A 23,945-nucleotide genomic window follows, 5' to 3' on the forward strand; every position below is an offset into this window, starting at 1 on the left:
ATTTCTGCAGACCCGCCCCCGCCCGTAACCGCAAAGTTTAGCACCAGATCCGACCAGTCACCCGTGATATCAAAATTAAATCTGCACCCAGACCCGTTACCCGACCCCGTGATAAATCACACACAAGCCAAAATCATTCCAATTGTATGTGCTTTATTTTTATCTCGCACCTCTCAACATCACAATATAGGCTCTCTATGGGCTAATGAAACAGCCTAAGGGTGCTTTCTTTCGCGCTATTGGAACAAGTACAAGTACAAAAATAGCCTTATAAACATTTAACTGGCCCGTCAACTTTCACAAGTAGCCTACCATCGGCACCTTTTCTTTAACATTTTGCATTAGGACTAAATCTTACATTAACGAACCATAGCCCAAAGCCTGCTGCATCAGAGCATTACACAAATAGTAAATGTTACAAGAAAAAAACTATTACAAGAAAATACAACCTGAGCCTGTTGATCACAAACAATAGGTAGTCTATGTAGGCCTATGCCTATGCTGGCAACGCTCCAACTACGAAATGCATCGAAGGCATTTCGCAGTAGTGACATGATGGTCAAAGGTCGTAGCCTATGTTGACTAAAACACATATTTGCGATGTGGTAATGGTATTTTAGACATACAAATATTGCACATATTTTTCATTTGTTTTATTTCAGCAAACTAAAATACTGTTTTGGTTCTCATCCGTACAGAGCCCGGGAGGTGACATGAAAAAAAAAAGGTATGTACTGGGGACAAACACTGACTAGGTTTGTGAAATCTTGAGTTTGTTTTTGCGAGATATTGCGTTTGTTTTGCGAGATCTCGAGTATCATTTGCGAGATCTTGATTTTCTTTTGCGAGATCTCGAGTTTCTTTTGCGAGATATTGACTTTCTTTTGCGAGATATTGACTTTCTTTTGCAAGATATTGACTTTCTTTTGCGAGATCTCGCAAATCCATCAATGCATATGAGAACCACTAGAAATGTTCTGTAGAGATTTAGCCACTGAAATTAGGTTGCAGTTCCTTATTTTGCCATCTGCGTTGGTCTGAGGTTCCACACTGACTGACAAGCCAACCTAGTCAGGGTGCGATTTGTGAAAAAATCTGAGGGGGGATGAGTCAGTCATCGCTCCTACACATCACTCCATCCTAAGCCTCGATTTCAATAGTCAATTTGATTTTAGAGGCTCTAAAAATATGAAGTTTCGTTTCCTTTTCTTTAACTTGTTTAGCTGGACAATGACTGCATTCTGCAGTGAGTCAAGACCAGAAATTAACGTTACCACACCTGCACAGTGATATAGTCTTTAGATTTTACGCATTTCATGCAGCACAGGTGAGCACAGGCTACCAGGAGAAACATGAACCAAATCAGATCAATTAGTTAAAGGGAAACTTGGCAGGATTTCCCCCTCTGCTGGAGAAATTGTGCATTATGCTATTTCAAACTGTGGGAAAAGGCAACGATAAAGCACATGGATTTGTTTACAAGCTAGCGAACGGTTAGTTTGGCAGAACTATGTGGATGTTACAAGGTAAGAAACACGATTTAAAACGAGTTTCTTGTTTCTCACTTCTCTTTCCGGGACGGTAGTCTCAATGTTGCAAGGTTGGATTTCCGCCTGGGGACACTAGGCACACCGGTGAAAGTAACTATTTTCACCGGAACAGGTAATTTAACCATCCAAATGATTTCTAAACGGGTTTATTACGTTGAAATAATTGTATTTGTATTTTCGATCCTGTTTATGTTCTTTTTTTCTAGCTACCAAATTTGTTTACAGACATTTTTCCACTAGTTTAGCCTACCAAGCATACACGTAGCCACGACGGGGCATTAGAGGGCTTTCCTTCGTTTACGTTCACCATCTAAAAAAGACGCGCAAATCAACATTGCGCTGAGAGCTCAAGAATCAGTCAAATCGCCAACAACCGGCAGCTCCGTAATTGTCAGGTGTGATGAAATGTGTTCATATTCCACTTTTTATGTCAAACGTTGCATGCCTATGGAAAGGCTTTGCAGTAGGATTGTCCGATGGTCAAGCTGTTGCTTCAATTTGTGTTTTAATTTATGTGACGCACCGATGCTGGGTTCATGGAGTTTAAAATGTTTAGCCGACTGCGTAATTTGTCCTTTTTGTTCAATAAGTTCCACTTTTCATGTCATGAATGTAACATGCCTATGATAAGGCTCTGAAGTTGTCCAAAGGTCAATCTATTGTCTCAATTGTGTTTCATGTGACGTGCCGAAGCTACATTCATCCATTGTTTTGCTCCAGTTGAAAATGTTTCTGCGTAATTTGTCAGCTGTAATCAAATGCGTTCAATAAATTCCACTTTTATGTAATAAATATAACATGCCTATGATTAACGTTTGTATGGCCACCCATTTGAACATTTCTGCTTTCGCTACTGCTACCAAGAACAGAATCTCTTGATCTCACGTCTTGACACTTGCAGTCAGATGGGCTAACGTAGCCTACTACTCTCCACGGGGGAGGGGGAACTTTGATACATTTTTAAAAATAAATCGTTATCAGCCAATAGGAAAACTGCCAGAAACAACAAGCAACAACGCTTTAAGCTGGTAAGTGAGACACATCAATGAATGCACTTAATGCAGAATCACCACAGAAAGTGTTTATTTGATTATTTATCTTTCTAATGTAATGAAGTAGTAGTTGTACGATGGAGGATGGCATAATTATTGTTACATCAAGTCGCAAAAATTGGAGCACTGAATTTCTTCACAAGGTCACAATTAAAAACCCGACCATACGTTCAAATTAGAGATGTACCGATTGCAATTTTCTGGGCCGATACAGATTTTAGCCGATTCCGATTTCTAACCACTTTGCAGCACACACAAAGATTTATTTTCTATCTTTTCTTTAGTAGGACTAGGGTTGGGTATCGTTTGGGTTTTATCCGATACCGGTGCTAAATCGATACTTTTAAAACGGTGCCGGTGCCGAAACGGTGCCTGAACAGGTACTTTGTTTTTAAAATGTTTTAAAATAAAATGGTCTAAAGCATGAATTGCTTTTTTTTTTTATTGATAAGACAAATTTGAACATGAAATTGAACTGTTATATTCAATTTACTATAAATATCTCATTGCTCCTACGAATAATACATTTAAATGTTAAAACAGCTTGCCATGCATGCACACACAATGGTGAGCTCTGCTTTCAAGTTTACCCAGTGTAGGCGGTTTGCCATAATGTATGTTAAAACCGCTTGCCATAAAACTGCCAGGTCATGGACAACTGCATTTGCAAGCAAGCTAATCTAACAGGGACTCTATTTTCCAGTTAATTCAGTGTGTTCCCAAATGCTTCAAGAAATGTCATGTCTTAACCCATAACACGCAGTAGTTTTGAACATGTTAGGCTACATGTGTTGAAGTGTTTAGATTCCCAGTGCTAGCCTAGGCATTCTAAGAGCAACTATGGCTATGCGCTAACACCAGTCAGCGGAGTTTAATTAGCGATAACGAACGGAGATGGTTTTGTAGCCTCTTTGACAGCTCAGTGACATCAGGTATGTAACCTACATATTTATGTTTTTGCCAGCTAACTTTTAACATGATCTTCATATTCATTGTGATGCTATATGGGCCTCATACACATGAAAGATTAATATCATGCCATTATGTTGTTTAACACACCATGAAATAAAGTTTTCACCTTACAACTTTGCTGATAACATTTCAAATAAATGTCAGTTAGCGCATTAGCAAGGATATTGTGTAATGTATAGGCTAGCCTACTGTTGATGTTGTTTCATAGCCTTTTGCTTGTGTGTTTTTTTGACAGGAGCTCGCGATATTGCTTTAAAGTAAGCTACTTCGGCTCACGCAAGCTGTCAAACACTGTCCACTCGCCTATGTGGTGCACCCCTCTGGTTTATACATCCAGTGTTTATCATATGTTAGCTAACTGTATCTGGATGTGTTGCCATCAGAGCAAGACGTTAGAGATGGCGCATGACATGCAGTGATGCCTCGTAGAAAAAAAAATAATAAAAAAAACAATGCTATTTAAGCACCGAAATGAGGCACCGAAATCCACGTTGTTATTCGATGCAGTTACTACCGTTTGTGTCGGCACCGGTGCCATATTAGAACCGTGTTTCGGTGCCCAACCCTAAGTAGGACATTAACATAGAAATGTAATCAACTTTTCAATAATGGAATGGCTGTTAAAAAAATGGAACAGGTGAACAGAGATTCTATTTCAAGTCTAACTTCAGCTGCAGGAGCAATGCTTCCCAGAGTAGGACATTCACAGACCACTAAATGCACCGTGTTGTGGAACAAAATTTTTCTTGTTCTCACATCCAATATCCAACTAAAAATACAAAAACAATTTTCATGATTCATTTGAACATGCTGCCATGGAACATATTTTCATTTGTATTGATGCATATGCAAACAAAGGGGAGGAGGTATGCCATATGTATGCGGTGAAAAACTTATATCTAAAAAGCAGGAGTAATCCAAATTCCGGTTAAATGCATCAATTAAAGAAACTTTCAGAGACAGCTTCAGAGCATCAGTTTTCTTCATTGTAGGCTACTATGTCAAAAGCAACTTTAACTTTTGTTTGCCTTTATAATATCGTATTTTCACTTTCACGACATCCGTCCTTTTAATGTCGCAATCAGTTAACTCCATTCAACTGCGCTTGTTGTTGAGCTGTGGGCACGCAATTGCGGCAGGCGTAGAGGCAATAAGCGCTGTTTACGTAATGAAGTGACATCTTAGTAAATTCCATGGAATACGGCAAAGCACAACGCTTTCTGCGCATAGAAAAACTCGGTATTAGCGTTTTCTTTGTACATCCAGGCCTGACTGTTGGCCTTTGCTAGCTTCTTCAGACTTTGAAAACTCAGCAGGGGGATGTTGTTTTAAGTGGGTGCGCGAGTGCATTTGACCAGCTTATATCAGACTGACTGGCCGGACCCAGTCATGGCCGAACGTGAAAATCGGCCTATTCTGGTCACCAGCCGATCAATTAGTGCATCTCTAGTTCAAATCATCAACAACTTGTATTTTCCGAATTTCCAATGTATCATGCATGCAGTATAAAAACATTCCTTTCCCCTTTCAACCTTTTACTCGCCTGTCTCCCAACAAGAAATTAATGGAATATAATTTAGATGGAACCAATTGATGGTGTGCTCACCCTCCACGGCTTTCTCCCTCTCCAGCTCCTCTTGCTCACGTTGCTCCTGCATCAGCCTCTCCAGCAGCAGTTGCCTGTCTGCCTCCTCTTCTTTTTGCTGTTTTACCTCAGATTTTGCCTTTATTCTCTCCTAAGAACGCAGTCAGTTATGTCAAACACTTGACAACAAATGCACATGTACAGCTGTCTCTGTGAAGAGTATTTGTATTTATGATGGTCTAATTGTAAACTACACTACAAATCTCTAGGAAAGAAATTCAAGGGAAAAAAAATACTTTTACATGATTGTTTTAAGACACTAACATACAGCTGTTTGACAGCACTTAAATTGCTGTATTTAGTGGAAGTCATGTACAAACAACATGATGGATGATAGATACCTCCTTGATAACATTTTTCTCAGAGAGTTTGTGGTAGCTGCCCATTAACTTCTGTTTCTGCTCCTTCTCCTGTAAGTAAAAGAGAGACACAGAGAGACATCCTGAGGGAAATTTTAAGCATCCAATACAACGATAACAAAACAAACAAATACACATACACACATATTTCTCACATCCATAAAAATCGCTCACAGAAATGTAAAAATTAAAGAGCATGTGAAGTGATTGCAAAGGTCTGGTATGGACTGATCATGATGAGGTGATTGCAAAGGTTTGGTATGGATTGACCATGATGAGGTGCCATGGCAGAGTGTGTGCAATGGTGGTAGGGCAAAAGTGAACAGTGCAGGGATTGAAGAGTGCAATAACTTTACTTGTTATTACATATTTTAACTACGAAAAGACAAAAATGTAAACATAATAGAATTGTTTAAGGCATTAACTGCAGCCATACAGACACAGACCTCGCTTACAGTGCCCTCCTCCTCCTGGTTTCAATTTTACAATCAACCGTACAATCAATTTTATGCACCATAACATGAAGCACCATAGTCGTACTATACCTCGTTTTAAAGCTAAGAGTCTCAGGAATCGATCAATGTTAAGCTTTCTATGACAAAAAGCCCATACCCGACCCCCCCCGTGAAGCCGTGACTCTTACTTTCAATGTAGATTAGATTAGGGATGCCAATATCCCGATATGTCATAAATGATAAATGGTCTTGAAATGTCGGTAAGAATCAATAGTAGTGGAATATCCATGTTGTTTTATTCATAATATGTTTGGTAGATGTATAATCCAGCTTATTCAAACACAAAGATTTCTGTGATTCCCGTGGTCTGGAAGGCGCATACTGCTACAGACTAGTGACGCATATCGGCGTGATCACGTGACTCTCCCGGTTAGATTGAACCCACCCATGTGTCTCTGCGACCAATGGTTCTCAAGATATAAGAAACCACATGGAATTGGACAAACAAGCTGTCAATCAGGCACCCCAGCTTTGTTTGACAATAACTCGAGCCTACAGCAAGCTTCCAAGAGGAGACCCGGATATCCTGGTAGCTTAGAATTCGACCTTCACAGTGATATGCGATTTCACTGTAAGAGTCCCACAGAACACCCCTCAAATGTCATGCAATGAGGAAAATGGTTTCGTAGCTACATTTAATTGGGAAATGCACTAATGCCTACTGATAATAAAAGTCTTACTACACAAGAACCATAATCTTGGTGTGAAATGAAAGCTAACATTCTGGAGATTATAGTTTTATCTACATTTGCATGGCAGTGACTGTCATAGAATCAAAGAAAAGGGATTACTTTTGCACATGAATCTGCTACTGTGGCTGTTTTCTAAAAATTATACTGAACTAAACGCATCATAGGTATTCCAACACAAATAAATTTGTGAAAAATAAATTTTTTACTCTATATAGTCATCTACTTTGAGTTACAGCTTCACAAGACTTGGCTTCAGGCCTCAATTGTGTTTCACGGACACTTCAAGTGACCTAGAGGGCCAAAATCTGGGCAGTTCCAGAGATGTATGTTACCGGCTCAAAGAAAAAACACTGTCACACATAGTCACACTGACTTTTTCTGAGAATTCTACTGGGTCTAAGCTTTCCAAATAGGCCAGCCATTTGATGATGGGCTAAAGTATGTGGGAGTAGATGAAAAACTATTTGGAGTTAAAATAGCCATTTTACCATCAATTTTCACAGTGGAGAGAGTGTTTGTGTGACACAGCTAGTGCTGCTGAGAGAGTGCATCAGCAACAGCAAAAGGAGCATAATTTGTAATGCAGATACACACGACCATATGACTGTACAGCATAGCCGTATGTGCAGAAGTACACTCAGACCTTTATTGTTCCTAACTAATGGGACATTACACATCTGACATACAATTACAATACACTGTACATAGCACATAAAGACATACTGATGAAAGCCATGCAAATTCACTTGCCCCGTTTGAAAAATTGATTTCTCATTTGAATTCCAAGAACTCAAAATCCAACAAACCTTCAAGGATATCAGGGACCCCTGGTGCAGAGATTTTACTTACTTTATGCTCAATCATACTGCCAATTTCTGGGATGAAGTTCTGGGTGATGATGCGATACAGATGACGGTCTTGAGGTGATTGCTTGTCTTTGATGCTTTCAGCAAGTCTGGCCCACTGTTCTTCTGTATCACAAACCAGGGACCAGGCTCCACGCTCACGATCTGAAACAGAACAGACAGGAGTGGATCCACATGCACACATCTATAGACATACCAGAGTTTACGTTAGACGGCTACAGACGGAAATTGCCCGGTTTCTTGTGTAGTTGTCTGGCAGGAAAATATATAAATAGATCGAATGTCCAGTAGAAAATATGCTACCTTTATTAATTAATAGGCCTAAAATTAAGCAGGCTTATATTGCACAACATAGAGGCCTACAAGAATGAACAGGTTTGATAAGGGATCAGATTCCAAAAATAATTCAGTGGAAATGCATGGATTCCAGTTTCTTCCAGTAGCAGCAACTGGAATCCATGCATTTCCACTGAATTATTTTTGGAATCTGATCCCTTATCATACCTGTTCATTCTCACTCATCGCTCGACTTATCGTGACAAAATTCAAGATGGCTGCAAACGCTAAACTTTGTGAAGATACTGTCTGTATAAATAGTCTTGTAAGTAAAACTACCAGTGCTTTTTTTCAAGTTCTCAATGTCTAGTTTTAAATGTCAGGGCCCCTCGAAGTCTACCAATGAAGTGTGGAGATACATTGAGCCTCGTAAATGGTGTAAAAACAGTGATTTATTTGCATGGCTAGCCGATGCGAAGCACCACCATTGAAAAAAAGCTGTTGGTAGCATCGGCTAACTAGCCAGATTTTTTTTTAGAGTGCAGGGGACAAGCCGAGATGGGCTATGAGACATACGTTCACACTCGGTATCATGTTTCAACACACTTTAAGTCAATATCACACCGGAATTCTCCTTTAGTGCAGCAATAGCCATCATGCAGTTGCTTTACCCATTGAGAGGCCACATACTGTGTATTGAAATGTTAAAAAATACATATACCGTGATGTACATTTTTGCCATAGTTAAGAGATGCACTAGTATGTCATCTCCCAGAAATAAAGTAAAATGTTTCGACTTCGAGGTTAATAATGTAGTGTATTGTTGGATAAATACAGGTTTTCCAGATGACATGTCTACAGAGATAAATAGAGTTTATACATATATATATACAGTGGGTCCCAGTTAAAAATTGACACTTCATTCACGATCATGGTGAATGGTGAAATGTAAAAGATACAACTGCAGCCCGCTTGGGGGCAGCATAGTCGCTGTGGAGTTCCGCGGTCGAACCAGGCGGCGCGATTCGACAGCAAGGGCTGTGATTGGCCGAGGGATTTTCAGTGCGTTTCTCTGTGTTTTTTAGCAGCCCCTGCAACATGCTAGTCCACTGTAGCCTAAGCCTTGTACATAATGTTAAACATAGTTTTGGATTCAGTGGCAAGATTTCTTGATTGTACAGTGTCTGTCTCTCAGTAATGTTTTAAAATGAGAGCTTAGTCAGCTGGCAGTAGGCTACTTTATTAGGTAGTCATGAGAAGTTAAGCTTGCTAACAGAACATAAATATGCTGCCCAGAAACCTTGTGAATAGTTCTGATTTTTTTACTACACTAACGAGGTTGAAATATAGACTTTGCCTACAGCATCTCCTTAACAGTAATGTTAACAAAATGACAGCATTCATATGACAAAGAAAAAGCGAATTCGGTCACTCAAGACTGTGCCACAGCAACCAGTGTAGGCTACAGTCCTGCCCAATAGGCCTACTCGAAGCAGATAGCGTTGTCTGGCGGTCGAGTGGGTTAATGCCGTATTTCCAGAACAGGTCTGCAACTTTCAGGCAGTTCTGAGTTCGAATCTAGGCAGGAGCAGATCCATATAAAGGCCTAGGCCTATTGTTATCATTTTTGCAAGGTGTTGCTCCTGGCAATACTTGTTTATAAAGGCGTTTGGTGATTAATTGATAGCTGTTTTGGGACCGTTAAGCGTTCTTTATAATGGCGCATCCGGGGGTAAAAAAGCGGTTCTGGCAGGTGTTACAACTGTAGGCTACAATGATTGCAATACAAAAATATGCGCGTGTTAGTTTAGTTAGTTTTGTGATGTTTTGCACTTTTGCCTCATGTGTTTTTCAGGTTTGAGGGGGCTTTTTTTGGCAAGATTGACCTTGGTTGGACTCTGCATATGTTATTTCTCCGTTATGGAAAATAAAATAAATTTTCGACACATATCTGTTATTAGTTCAATAACAAGTGTTGCTTGTCAAAACATGTGACTAGTGAAACTCAAATTATTTTAGAAATATTTAAAGCCAAAAAAGTGGAGGAGGAGAGGCAGGATGCAGCTCAGATGTCTTCTTAATTTTCTTTAGTAAAAAGATGCAGAACATTATTAAACTTTGACTAACGTTTTGTATGTTCGTTAGTCAAAACATTGACACATCGAAATGTTAGTCAAAGTTTAATAATGTTCTGCACCTTTTACTAAAGAATAAAAAAATTAAGAAGACATCTGAGCTGCAATCGCATCTCTCCCTCTCTAAAATATCTGTCCTGGCCTGGTTGCAACGGTTGTGGCCAAACGACAGAAGCGGGAGAACCCTCCATTGTCTACCAAAAGTGTTACTTTGTGCCCGCTCCCCCACTGCTTGTGAAAGAAGGGGATGGGGGAGGGGGCTTAACGTGAAAAAAAGCTTAATGTCACAAAGCGACAACGAGTGGTTTTTTAGGCTACAGGCCTTCATAATGGTAGGCTACAGGAAGTGGGGGGAGGGTATGGGATGACCAGAGCCGTCATCTGCTCGTCTTTCCAGGCACACAGCTGGTTATATAGCCTATCGACTGCCTTAACAGATAGGCTTTGCTCTTGGGTTTGGCCTTACAGCGAACTCAATGCTCTTGTTGCTTGCAGTTTGTTAAATAAAAGCGTGCAGATTACATTATTTATTTCTGATTAATTGCGTCTTTTGATGTATTTTGCAACATTTGCTTGTTAGGCTGGGCTACTGTCAATGTCCTGTACAGGTCAATGTTCAACAATTGCTGGTGTAGGCCCGAAACAAAGCTGTCAACTTTTCCCGGGTTTATCGCGTATTTTAACGTTTTCCTCGCTGTCTTAGGAGGAGCTGCAGGGCGTCGCGGGGATCTTGAGGCCCTGTGCAACTTTGACAGATGCAAGGCCCTTTTCACTTCGTGCATGAAATCATCACGATAGCTTACTTTACACATAGCCAAGGCTACCGTCGGTGTATTTTAATAGTAGCCTAGTCTAATAAGCTAGACCAGCTTGCCTTTAAGAGGGGAAATTCAATTGTATAGCCTATAACATTAGCTGAGTCACATATTTGGCCATATGGTGTTTCATAGGCTGCATCACGAAACCAAATAGTGTAACAAAGGCGAACACTTTAACAGCGGGAATTAATTGGGCATGAATCATTGTGCTGAACGGTATTTGTCAATGAGCAGAAACACACACGACATTCAAACTATTGATAAGATGTACTGGTCTGTATCTATAGGCTAACATTGGACAAATAAATGACACTGACTCGCCATATCCTGACTAAGCAATGAAATCATAGGCCAGTTTGCAGATAGCCATAACGTCTTTTTCAAAGAAGGGAGAGCCCAGTCTCTCCTGTCACATGGAGGTGCGCAAATAGTTTTTAATAGCTTGTTCAACTTGCAGTGGCCCCTATCTGCCCCCTTTGGAATTATATCTCGAGCCTATTATAAGGTCCAGTGCGTTATGTCCTGGGATTCGGATGTGCTCAAAAAGAAAAGAAAAAAACACTTTTTTACAGATGGTTATGAGGAGCAATGTGAGAGAGAAATTTGATGATCATTGATCGTTGTTTTGGGACGTTAAGCCTTTTCCATAGGCGTCAGTGAAGGAGATTGAAGAATGACCATTTTTTTTATACGAAAATATTTCTTAACTACAAAAACTCAGTGTCTAAAAAACTCAGTGTCATTCAGACTCAACCCTCTTGTTGTTTTATTATCTTTTTCGTTGTCGTTTGAACGTTGGCAAGCAGGCATGTTGCGGTTGCAATTTAAGTGAAATCTCTACAGTAGTCAAAGTCAAAGTCAAAGTCAGCTTTATTGTCAATTTCTTCACATGTTCCAGACATACAAAGAGATCGAAATTACGTTTCTCACTATCCCACGGTGAAGACAAGACATATTTTACCAATTTAAGTCCACAGACAAACATAACATTCAAGTAAACAAAAAAGTAAGTAAATAAGTAAATAAGTAAATAAGAGGGCACATATAATAATGAAAAAATAAGAGCAGCAAAATTTGGTTGAAATTGTGCATAGACAGTCAATAAAATACTAGTGCAAAGTCAGGCCAATAAAAGGCTTGGGTAGTTCTGTTTGACCTAAGTAATAAAGAAAGTGGCATAGTGGTGCAAGTTATGTAAGAGCAGCAGAAGTGTTGTGTTTTCAGGACAACAACACCAAGTTGTAAAGTGTACAAGTGTGCAAGTGTTCAAGTGTGCAAGTGGAGTAGTGCAGGCGGCCATTGTGGGTCCAATGTCCAGGATGTTATGTAGCTGAGGGTGGAGGGGGGAGAGGAGGGAGAGAGTTCAGCATCCCACAGCTTGGTGTATGAAGCTGTTGGTGAGTGGTAGTCTGGGAGCGCAGGCTTCTGTACCTCTTCCCAGAGGGCAGTAGATCAAACAGATCGTGGAGCGGGTGACTTGCATCACTCCTTGGTTTGGTCGCCTTTGGAGGTGAGGTGGGTGGTGTAAATGTCCTTCAGGGAGGGGAGTGAAGCACCAATGATCCTTCCAGCTGTGTTCACTATCGCTGCAGGGCTTTCCTGTTGTATTCAGTGCAGCTTCCCTGTCCACACAGCGATACAGCTGGAGAGGATGCTCTCAATGGTGCCTCGGTAGAATGTGGTCATGATGGCTGGTGGAGCACTTGCTCGCCTGAGTTTCCGCAGGAAGTACAGGCGGCGCTGAGCCTCTCTTAACCAGTGATGCAGTGTTGGTGGTCCAGGAGAGGTCTTCACTGATGTGCACCCCAGGAATTTGGTGCTGCTGCTCTCTCCACCACAGCACCGTCGATGGTCAGTGGCAGGTGTTGGGTGTGACCTCTCCGGAAGTCAACAACAATCTCTTTGGTCTTGCTGACGCTCAGCAGGAGGTTGTTGTCCCTGCACCACGTGGTCAGATGGTCGACCTCCAACCTGTATTGAGTCTCAAATTAAGCCCTTGGTGATGAGACCCACCAGAGTTGTGTCGTCAGCAAATTTCACTATGTGATTGTTGCTGTAGGTTGCAGTGCAGTCATCGTCAGGCCAGCAGGGTGAAGAGCAGCGGACTGAGCACGCAGCACGGGGGGCCCCTGTGCTCAGTGTGATGCTGCTTGAGGTATTGTTGCCAACACGCATTACTACTTGGGGCCTCTGACAGAGGAAGTCCAGTAGCCAGTTGCAGAGGTAGGTACTGAGTCCCAGTTTGTCAAGTTTGCAGATGAGTTGTTGTGGTATTATGGTGTTGAATGCAGAACTGAAGTCTATAAACAGCAATCTCACATATGAGTCTCTTTTTTTTCCAGGTGGGTGAGGGCTGGGTGGAGGGGCAGAGCAGATTGCATCCTCTGTAGACCGCTTGGCTCGGTATGCAAACTGGAAGGGGTCCAGGGTGGGGGAGAATGGCTTTGATATGTGACATGACAAGCCGCTCAAAGCACTTCATGATGATGGGTGTCAGTGCCACAGGGCGGTAGTCATTGAAGCAGGATGGAGCAGTTTTCTTCGGCACAGGTATGATGGTGGCAGCTTTGAAACATGATGGGACGATGGCTTGCTTCAGGGAAGTGTTCAAGATGTCTGTGAAGACATCCTTAAACTCCCCGCGCCCAGTCCTTCAGCGCCGCGACCTGGGATGTTGTCTGGACCTGTTGCCTTACGGTGTTGATAGCAGCAAGTGTCCTCTTCACGCTGTCGGCAGAGAGGCACAGGGGCTGCTCATGTAGAGGGGGATGGGTCTTCTGTGGGCAGGTGCTGTTTTGTGCTTCAAAGCGAGCAAAAAGCGGTTCAGGTTGTTGAGCAGAGGGATGTTGCTCTCACAGCTCTGTGGCTGGGCTTGTAGTCCGTGAGGGCCTGAATGCCCCGCCATAGGCTTTGTGCGTTCCTGCTGTCTTTGAAGTGGGTGGTTATCTTGTGAGTGTATTCCTTTTTTGCTTCCCTTGATGCCACGGGACAGGTTGGCTCTCGCTGTTTTCATGCCAGCTTCATCCCCCCCAGCTCTGTAGGCTTTGTCTCTGGCCCTCAGCAGCCTGAGGACATCCCCCTGTCAGCCATGGCTTCCAGTTAGCCCGAAAGATGATGTCTTTTTTGTGTGGGTCACATCATCGATGCACTTGGTGATGTAAGAGGTTACAGTGTCTGTATACCCCTCTATGTCTGTCCGGTTGTTGTAAGTGGCTGCCTGCTTAAACATTTCCCAGTCTGTTGTGTCAAAGCAGTCTTGAAGAGCATCGGAGGCTCCCTCAGGCCACACTTTTACCTGCTTACGAACCGGTTTGTTCGCTTTTACCCTTTGTCTGTGTGCGGGCATTAGCATAACAGTGATATGGTCTGAAAGTCCAATGTGGGGGAGGGGGGTGGCTTTGTATGCTCCTTTGTGTGCAGTGTAGACCAGGTCCAGGATGTTATCTCCTCGTTGGAAAATCAACATGCTGATGTAGCTTTGGAAGTACAGTTTTGAGATCAGCATGGTTAAAATCTCCAGTGAAGATGGTGAAACCGTCTGGGTGTGCCGTCTGTTGTTCACTGACAGCCTGGTACAGTTCACTAAGAGCCGATTCTTATCGCTGTTGTTGTTGGTGGTGCGGGATGTATACTGCGACTAGCAGAATCGCAGTAATTTCCCCTTGTCAGGTAAAAAGGGACGGCACTTTATGATCATAAACTCTGCCAGTGGTGAGCAGTGTTTGCATACTACTACAGTGTCCCGCACCATTCGCCACGGATGTAAACACAGATTCCCTCCTCCTCGTGATTTACCTCCCTTTACAATGGCCCTGTCTGCTCGATAGCATGCTAGCTGCTCCAGTTGTACAGCAGAGTCCGAATGTTGTCATTTAACCAAGTCTCAGTGAAGACGAGCACACAGCAGTTACTTACTGTCGGTTCGTTGATCTCAGCAGTCGTTATGTGATCCATTTTGTTGTCCAGTGATCGTACATTTGCCAGGAGAATGGATGGTATGGCTGGGCGAAGTTGGGCTGGCTGCTAGCCTGGCCCGGACGCCCAGCGCTGTTCCCCTTCTTCTGCTTCCTCGCACACCGCTTCCGGCGCTTTCTTTCGGGAGGAGTAGCAGGCGAGTCCGTGTTGTTGCAGGCGGGAGTAGTCCGAGTTCCTTTAGTGTCTCTGTTGCAAAGTCCAGAACGCTGCAAAACTTGCTTTTGCAGATGTCAATTAAAACTGCCTGCTGTACTTGTAGTATGACGTAGTAAGACGAAGACGAAAACACGTAAAAACTTTCGGACAAACACTTTTAAACGAACAAAACACCGTACGGTTGGGACAGAGGGAGGTCGCTCGCGTGAGTACGCCATCTTGGATTCCTTAAAAGTAGGCCTACAACATGCTGTTAGGCTGGGCTACTGTCAATGTACTTGTACAGGTAAATGTTCAACAATTGCTGGTGTACAGGTTATATAATCAATTAGCTAAATCATTTGTCCAGCTGTTTAAACATTTTTTTCGTGCTACATTCAAACGCAAAAAGGTGCTTTGATATATTTTTTTTTGAACGTCGGGCGAAAGCAGGCATGCTTTGGTTGCAATGAATGAGGATAATTGCTTTTTTTTGCATTATTTTGAATATGACTCCGCTCCAGTCTCAACAGCAACGTTACTTTTTTCCACACGCCAAGTTCTAAACACACATAGGCCTATCCCTCTCGCTTCTCTCCATCCCTGCACACGGTACTTTTTAAAGGAGCTGCACCATTTTACAACAATTGCATCTACATTTTCATATTAGAATGTTTTGTCAAGTGTAAGCTTAAACTACCGTGGATCAATTTAAGATCCCGTGCCCCGCCAAGGCGTCATGGAAGCAGTAAGTCAGTCGCATCAAAATAGTAGTGGCACCCAAGTGACACCTTGTGGTTGTTTGTGTCAACTGCAGTTTGTGCCATTTCTGCTGAGAAAATGGGGTGCGTGATTCATGAAGGAACCCGTCCAAACTTATCGGGGACCCACTGTATATATATATATAACCAATCCATGGCTATATATATAGCCATGGATTGGTTGCCATGGCGCCGCTGCAAAAACATTAAAATACCACTCAGAATACTGTGAATTTAAAACGTTGGAAGCCCTGCCTCCAACAATGGCTTACTTTAAAAAAAAAATGGCTAAATGTCAGTGTACATAAAACATGATGGACTATTACTTACCTGAACCACAGGTTGACCCAGTGTGTAGATTCTTGCTTTCATCCATCATGGCATCTGTCCTACTACAAAACAGACATTGCACTTAAATTCGTATTTAGACTGGAATACAACACAATTCTAAAGAGGACAAGTTCAAACAGTAAAAGAAAGCACATCTTAGTGACATCTTGGTCAAGGGTACCTCAGTAGTTTCTCCTCAAGATTCTTCTTCTTTGGTGGCCTTCCCCTTTTCCTTTTCTCAGGTTCTTTCACCACAAACATTTCACTTCACAACAGGACAATCAACAGAAGAATTACAATAAAACCTCAAATAAGTCATGACTCAATCATGAATTACAGCATATTGTCCATCCACACTCTTTACCAGGCTCCTTCTGTTCTGATCTGCACTGGTTCCTCCTTATACATGCGAGTGCCATAGAAATACCAGTACATAGCACCGCTTCCATCCTCTCCAAGTGGCTCCACACGCAAACTGTCTGCATCTAGGCCCTAATTAAATTAAATGTAAATTGAATTTGTTAGGACATATGAAATCACATGAAGGACAAATATTTAGACTTATCCAGTTCCTCCTCAGATAGTAAGTTATAAGTTCATGAAGTTGTTGCGCCATATTACGCCTCATGTTGTGCCATATTACACCTCATTGTCCTTTAAAAGCTAGCTGAGAAAAAAAATAGGCAACTCTACATCTCAGTTATAGAGTCTAATAGGGCTGTCACTTTACTTTCGAAAATCGATTGCACAATCGATTGGACCAACCAACACAAGTTTCGAAAACTAAAATAGGGAATCGATTTTAACCAAATATGTACACTATTAATTTTAAACGAATTAAACAAATGAAAAAGATAGATGTAACAAAACTCAGGAACAAGCAGAAAAATAACAAAGAATTCAAGTGCAGTAAGCATTGCGAAAAGCTGAAAAGAAAATTCCCACCAATTTTACGACCGAAACAGCTTTTTTCAATCTACTGCTGTGCTGCTGGTGTTTTGTCAAAAAATTGAGGACAACGCTGATCAACCTGAGCTTACATGAGATAATGAAAGTGATAGGCCCTAATAACTTTTGGGTATATCAAACTATGGAGAAGGACAAAGCGGTATGCAAACTGTGCAGTCGTAAAGTTCTAATGAGGGCTAAATTTGTTTGACATTTCTAATTGTAAACGCAGCCACGTTGAAGCCTGCAGTAATGTTTTTCACTGATGTTATGGCAGTCCACTCTGCTTATTGTTTTTCGAGAATGTTGCACTCCTGTTTGTCATTGTGCTTGTGAAACTTCACGCCATTGTCGCCTTCAAAGCCCCTTTACGTTAGATCCTAATGCCCGTTAGTTGTTCGTGGATTTGGCGTTGAAAATTTAAACGTCTTTAGACATGAAAATCGATTTTACAATCGATTTAATGAACAATTATGTCTCAAGAATCGAACAGGATTTTTTTTCACAAAAGTGACAGCCCTAGAGTCTAATGCATATGAAATATATAATGAAAGGGTAGGTGTTGATGCAGTCCTCCAAGGACAGTGACTAAGAAATGTGCATACTTCTACATTTAAGTAATATGATGAATACTAAAAGATTTTTTGAGGTCCTGAAATGTATTCATCACTACCTTGAGAAGATCAAAAACGTCAGCAGCATCCAAACGATAATCACACAGTCTATGCAGCAGTTCCACCTGTATGCGGGGGGGCAGCTGCTCAAAGGGACCCTCCCGCAGGGGATTGGGTTTACCCTCCTCCAACTCCCATCGGTAGCTGATGATGTCCTCCAGGTAACTGCTGAAGCCTTGAGGCCTAGAATATAAAATGATGGGGGAAATGGACCATTTTGAGACATAGCTGGTGTTTACCACTGCTCGTGTATGTATGTGTGACCTGAAAATTTTCAACGCCCCCCAATTTCATTTTGAAAAACAAGGAGGGAGCCAGTCTGGCAGTGTAGGCCAATGTGTGTGAGAGGGGGAGGGTCCGTGAGTGATTAGTTCTCAACTGGAGTGCCCTAAAGTTTAGAAGCATAGCGCTATTTACTTGCCGCTGGCTTTCAGGTGCCACCTCCACTATGCTTATTTCAGTCTAGCACAACCTATTGACATTACATCTGTGTTGAATGTACGCAGTGTAATGGCCTTGTGCAAGGTTCTACTTTATCTAATTTAGTCGCCACCTTCCCTCTTCCAGCTATCCATCTGCATATTCCATCTGGCTGTAGTAGCCGGCCACTTAAAGGAGCCATACCACTTTCATTATTTCATTATTTTGTTGACTTGTTTTTTTTGCTGCTGTACCATGGAGGATAGGCCTGTTGTGATAGGCATAGGCAAATGACTGCAAATAAAATGGAGATGTCCTAGGACTTAATCAATCATTTATATATTTATACCAGTCACATATTGTGAAAAACTAAGAAATAAAACAGGAATGTCTGAGGGAGTTTACGTGGCTTACATATTGCAAATGTAAGAACTTGAAATAGCCAGTGTTCCCAGTATTACAATATTAAAACAATATTGTACATTTACAGGTTCTTTAAACATGCAAATGATGGAAAATACAGTTATGAATATATCCTCAGTTCTTTAAAGGAGAACATGAGATGTTATCAGATCACGTGATTACCTAAACAAATATTGTCATAACTGTTAAAGAATGTTATCTTTTAGGTGAGTTCACTTGATGTTAACCAATGACAACACATATAACCTACTGTACCTCACTGGCGATAACGGACAACCATGTATTGTACTAAACTACTATCAGAGTCATGAACACAAGCTGAAAACCTAGAAAAAGTTCAATACTGACATGTTTTTAGCGTCTAGCTTACTTGCAGACAGCAAACAACACAGAGCAGGCAGGGTCCTGGCGAGCTCTTAGTGTCTAGGCTGTCTTAGGGAAGCCTGATGCAGAACTGCAACAACATGCTATGCAGGTGCTGGCAAGTGCTGGCGTGAGGCCGACAACACAGAGCGGTCAGGCTGCCGTAGTCCACATTAAGCACATTTGACATTAGAAACTGAGACAAGACCTGACACCCACATGCTGGCCACCTGTCACACGTGTGAAGTTGAAAGATCAGGCTACCAATGCAGGCTATAAATGTGGGCAAAGGTATCTCACAAAGCCCAGCTTGCACTTAGACCAGGGCTCTACACCAACATCTTTTTCCAGGAGCACTTATGCGCCCAAGTTAAAAAATGTAGGAGCACAGACAAAAATGTGGGCGCACAGTCAGTTCTGTATTTAACTTAAACATAATCTAACATTACACTGCAGCTAACACTTAAACATGCCACAGGGCTCTACACTAACATTTTATTTCAAGAGCACTTGTGCGCCCAAGTTAAAAAATTTAGGAGCACAGACAAAAATTTGGGCGCACAGTCAGTTCTGTACTTAACTTACACATAATCTAACATTATACTGCAGCTAACAGTTAAACATGCCAGCGCATCAATTGTGAATATTAAGAATGATTGACAACATTTAGGCTACAGGAAACAGGATTTTAAAGATCAGTGCCTACTTTATTTTCAGTCTGTTCTATTTTCCTACATTTTGTTAATGTAAAATAATATAATACATTGCCATATTTACATTTAGCCTGTATATCAAGTATCCTGCCAAATGTAGGCTAATTTATTTATTTGTGAATCCATCTATAGCTAATCCAAATATGCCCATGGTGACCTATCTGACTGCATACTGCCTAATACTACTACTAAAACAGTCCATTTACTCTTCCACAAAACCCAACATAGGCTAATCAAGGATATATGTTTTATACTTTTAGTTTTTATTTGCAATATCTGCATTGATGGGGGCAGTAGGCAAACGTTAGGCCTACTTTCGTTTTGCACTTCAGCTTGCATTCGGTGTAAACAAACAAGCATGCGTGGAAGCCTGGAGTTGTCAGTAGCGTTCTACCTTTGAATAAAATGTTCGAGTATTACGGAAGGCTACTTTTGTGCTGGTTCGCTACAGCTATATTTTGTATATTGCAGCCAATACGTCAACTAGGCTAATAGGCATGTTAGGTTACCTTTCCTTCTCTCACTGCATTCTCAGAATCTCATCCTGTTCCTCCTATATCCAATGAATTCGGTGGATAGAAGAACTAATTTCTTCAATCTTTGCATCTTGGCTGGCTAGTCTAACTTTCCGCTTTTTCCTGCACGCTCTTGGATTTGATATGGTCCATCTGTAGCTAATCCAAATATGCCCATGGGGACTTATCTGACTGCATACTGCCTAATACTACAACTAAAACAGTCCATTTTCTCTTCCACAAAACCCAACATAGGCTAATCAAGGATATATATATATATTTTTATACTTTTACTTTTTATTTGAAATATCTGCATTGATGGGGGCAGTAGGCAAATGTTAGGCCTACTTCAGTTTTGCACTTCAGCTTGTATTCGGTGTAAACAAACAAGCATGCGTGGAAGCCTGGAGTTGTCAGTAGCGTTCTACCTTTGAATAAAATGGGAGTATTACGGGAAGCTACTTTTGTGCCTGTTCGCTACAGCTATATTTTGCATATTGCAGCCAATACGTCAACTGGGCTAAAAGGCATGTTAGGTTACCTCTCACTGCATTCTCAGAATCTCATCCTGTTCCTCCGATATCCGATGAATTCGGTGGATAGAAGATCCAATTTCTTCAATCTTTGCATCTTGGCTGGCTAGTCTTACTTTCCACTTTTTCTGCGTGCTCTTGGATTTGATAGAAGCGACTACTAGCGAGTCACAACGCGAAACTGCTAACGTTGATGGGAGGTGTAGTTTTTATGCTGCATTCGCGACGTGATTCTATGGTTTGCACCAGTAATGTTTCTTGATGTTGCGGTGTATTTTGTAGACACACATAGACATGGTTAGAAGTCATTCGCACCAGTGCGCCTAAATATTTTTTTGCACTCGCACGCAATCATTTTTACTCGCATGTGCGAGTGAAATGGGCGCACTGTAGAGCCCTGACTTAGACAGATATGTTCAATAGAGACACTCTTCCAGGATGCTGCAACACAGCCCGTAAAAGTGCTATAAGCGATGTTACTCGGTTTCTAAGCTCACTGTTCTGTTTGAATGTCAACATCGCTTTGAGCGCCTTTAAATGATGGGGGTCCTGTAGCCTGATGCCTTTTATGCTAAAGTGATAGCCTCCACAATTCAGTGTGCTTTGACTGTGCTTGGCCCTCTGCTGTCTGTAGCCACAGCCGATCCTGACTTTTGGACAGAAGGGAGGCAGCTCAATGAATGCTCCTAAAGGTCAACACTTTAGGTTGGTAGAAAGGATTTGGATGCTGGAGCATGAGATCCCACAGAGGGGCATAGAGACTTCTGCTGTAGAGTGCGGATCGGGCCGCAAATTTCTGTCCGAACCCGGCCCGCGTCCGACAGAGTAGCCTGTCTTTTTAGCCCATTAAACGGAACATACAACAAATTGTCTACAGAATCAGATGAGTGTGCACGCACGCAGGTCACACACACAGCGCACATTAACACAAGAGGCCCAAGCAAGCATAGCCTATTGAAATAGAATTCTTGTCTTACCATTGACGAAAAGTCGTGAAATGAACTGCAACAGTCTTTGAAACTACAGTGCCTCTGTCACTGATATGCAGCATCGACGTTAATTGGTGCAACTCCAGGAAATCCTCATCCAGTTGAACGAGACGACCTTATAGCCTACCGGTAGCCTATGTCTTTACCACAGTGTGCAACACAAATAATCTTAAAATCGTTCAACGTCACCCAAGACTGTGCTTATGTGCATATGTGCATAACCATTTGTTTATGTAGTCGTGACAACGCGTGTGCATTTCAGGTCTTTTTTACATTTTACTTTATTCTCAAAAAACAAACGTTTGCATCATGTAAAGCAGACCTGTTGGTTACCCAACATAATAAGGAATTTTAAATGTAAAGCTTCCAATGCATATCGCCCCCATGTGTCCGAACCCGGACCGAACCAGACTACAATTTCTAAATATTTGTCCGAACCCGACCCGCACTGTGTAGCCACACTCTATTCTGCTGGCGTCCATTGATGCAAAACACCCTCAGTCTGTCTTGTGCAGGAACTGGGTGAATGGCATGTTTCATTGTGGTGTGTTTAATTTTTTCCTGTCTCAGAATAGGAGCGCAATGAGGAGACACTATCGTGGGTAGAATTATTGCGGGTGGTAGGGTTAAATAAACTGTAGCCTTTTGCAATCATTTGGACTACCTATGATTGCATGTTCACCAATTGCTAAGGTAGGTAGCGAGGTGTGGGGGTGTGCAAAAGTAATTGAACTAGCCCTATATCACTGTATTTATGAATACCTGTAGTTTCATTGTTTCTAGACATAATTCTAATTACAGGTAGGCTATTGCATTTTCAGGAGACTTGCCATAACTTATGATGTTAGCTATTGCATGTCATGGTTACACACACTGCCGTAGAGTTAATTTTGTCACCTATTTTTAATTTAGTCTTGTGACGAAATGTCCTTTTTAGTCTTTGTCATATTTAGTCATTCAAATATAATTTTTGTTAGTCAAGTTTTAGTCGACTAAAAGTCATTTTAGTCTAGTTTTAGTCAAAATAAAACTAAAGGTATCTTAGTCTTAGTCAGTTTTAGTCAACACATTTTAGTCTTTTTTTTATAACAAATTATTTCTGATTACCATTTGAGTCAAATAGTGTTTCACACATCTCAATTTTGTCCACAGGGCTACTCGTCTGTTATAATTACTCATTCTGATTTTTTGTCAGTCAGTATGTTTACATGCACAGGTAAGTCGAGCTACAGTTATAGCTCGGCTGGGATTTGACCATAGACAGTAAAAGATTTGACTGGACCACTGTCATATTCGTAGACCAGTGTTTCTCAAAGTGTGGTCCGGGGATCACTGGTGGTCCATAAGCTATCCCAAGTGGTCCGCGAGCAGGCGTGGTAAAATATAATATAGATGAGTTGTTTGCAATATTGAACCAACTTGTATGTAAAAACAGTTCTGCAACACTGTCTATGTAAGATATGCCAGTTTAAAATCATACAGTATGAATCCACACAATAAGCAAAGTGCAAAGAAAATAAGCAAGGTGGTTCAGTGAGTAGGACTATTGTGTAGACTAATTATAGGCTACTGTTGAAGTAGGTCTAATCTTTTTTTTTAGCTAGGGTTAGTTAAGTGGTCCTGAAACTGAAAAGGTTTGAGAAACACTGTCGTAGGCCAAAGTATTAATGTTTTACTCCGCCTCGCTAGATGGCGATATGCGCCCAAACACAACACATTGCCCAAACAGACTCTCCAACTTGCTAGCGAACTTTCCATATTAGCTTACTTGCTAGCAAACTTTGCATCATCAGTCTAACTAGTTAAATAGTTGACATTACATGATGAAAATCGACCTTATATCAGGTGTACGCCGAGTATTTATGCCGCTGCTGTTGGCCGGTTGCAACGTACGCTCATCAATACGTCATCGACAGGCCTCTTTATGCAGACAGGATTCGATCCCCATTTCGCGCCCATAGACATGAACTACGACGAAGTATCTTGCTCAGCCTTAACAATCTTTGGATTCGTGTTGCAGCCACAGGGTTGCAGCAACAGCACGTAGACTAGCCTACAGGAAAGCTGTTGCGTATGAACTCATTCGGAATATTTTGAAAACGTAACAGCTAGATATTCTGTCTTCTCATTTTGTAAACGAAAATGAAGAGAGATTTTATCTTAGTTTTTTTTCCTGCAAAACATTTTAGTCTCGTCTTTTTTCGTCAACAATAATGCATCTTAACTTATTGAATGCCAAGCTGTTTTCGGGAGCTTTGTCCTAGAGTGCCAGCAATCTAGACCATT

General features: G+C 41.5%; 1 protein-coding gene across 5 annotated transcripts in view; it reads right to left on the minus strand.

The window, feature by feature from the left end:
* LOC125303171 (cat eye syndrome critical region protein 2 homolog) overlaps positions 1–23,945 on the minus strand; it is a 58,990-nt gene that overhangs the window by 22,368 nt on the left and 12,677 nt on the right. For all 5 annotated transcript variants that reach the window (XM_048256728.1, XM_048256730.1, XM_048256729.1 and 2 more), the window contains exons 3-9: positions 17,703–17,886; positions 16,446–16,573; positions 16,263–16,346; positions 16,082–16,143; positions 7,635–7,795; positions 5,561–5,629; positions 5,181–5,310 (exon numbers count right to left, since the gene is read on the minus strand). In XM_048256728.1, the coding sequence (XP_048112685.1) occupies positions 5,181–5,310; positions 5,561–5,629; positions 7,635–7,795; positions 16,082–16,143; positions 16,263–16,346; positions 16,446–16,573; positions 17,703–17,886 (818 nt within the window). The remainder of the gene's footprint in view (positions 1–5,180; positions 5,311–5,560; positions 5,630–7,634; positions 7,796–16,081; positions 16,144–16,262; positions 16,347–16,445; positions 16,574–17,702; positions 17,887–23,945) is intronic.

Source organism: Alosa alosa, chromosome 11 (assembly GCF_017589495.1).
Source record: "Alosa alosa isolate M-15738 ecotype Scorff River chromosome 11, AALO_Geno_1.1, whole genome shotgun sequence".
Lineage (NCBI taxonomy): Eukaryota > Metazoa > Chordata > Actinopteri > Clupeiformes > Clupeidae > Alosa > Alosa alosa.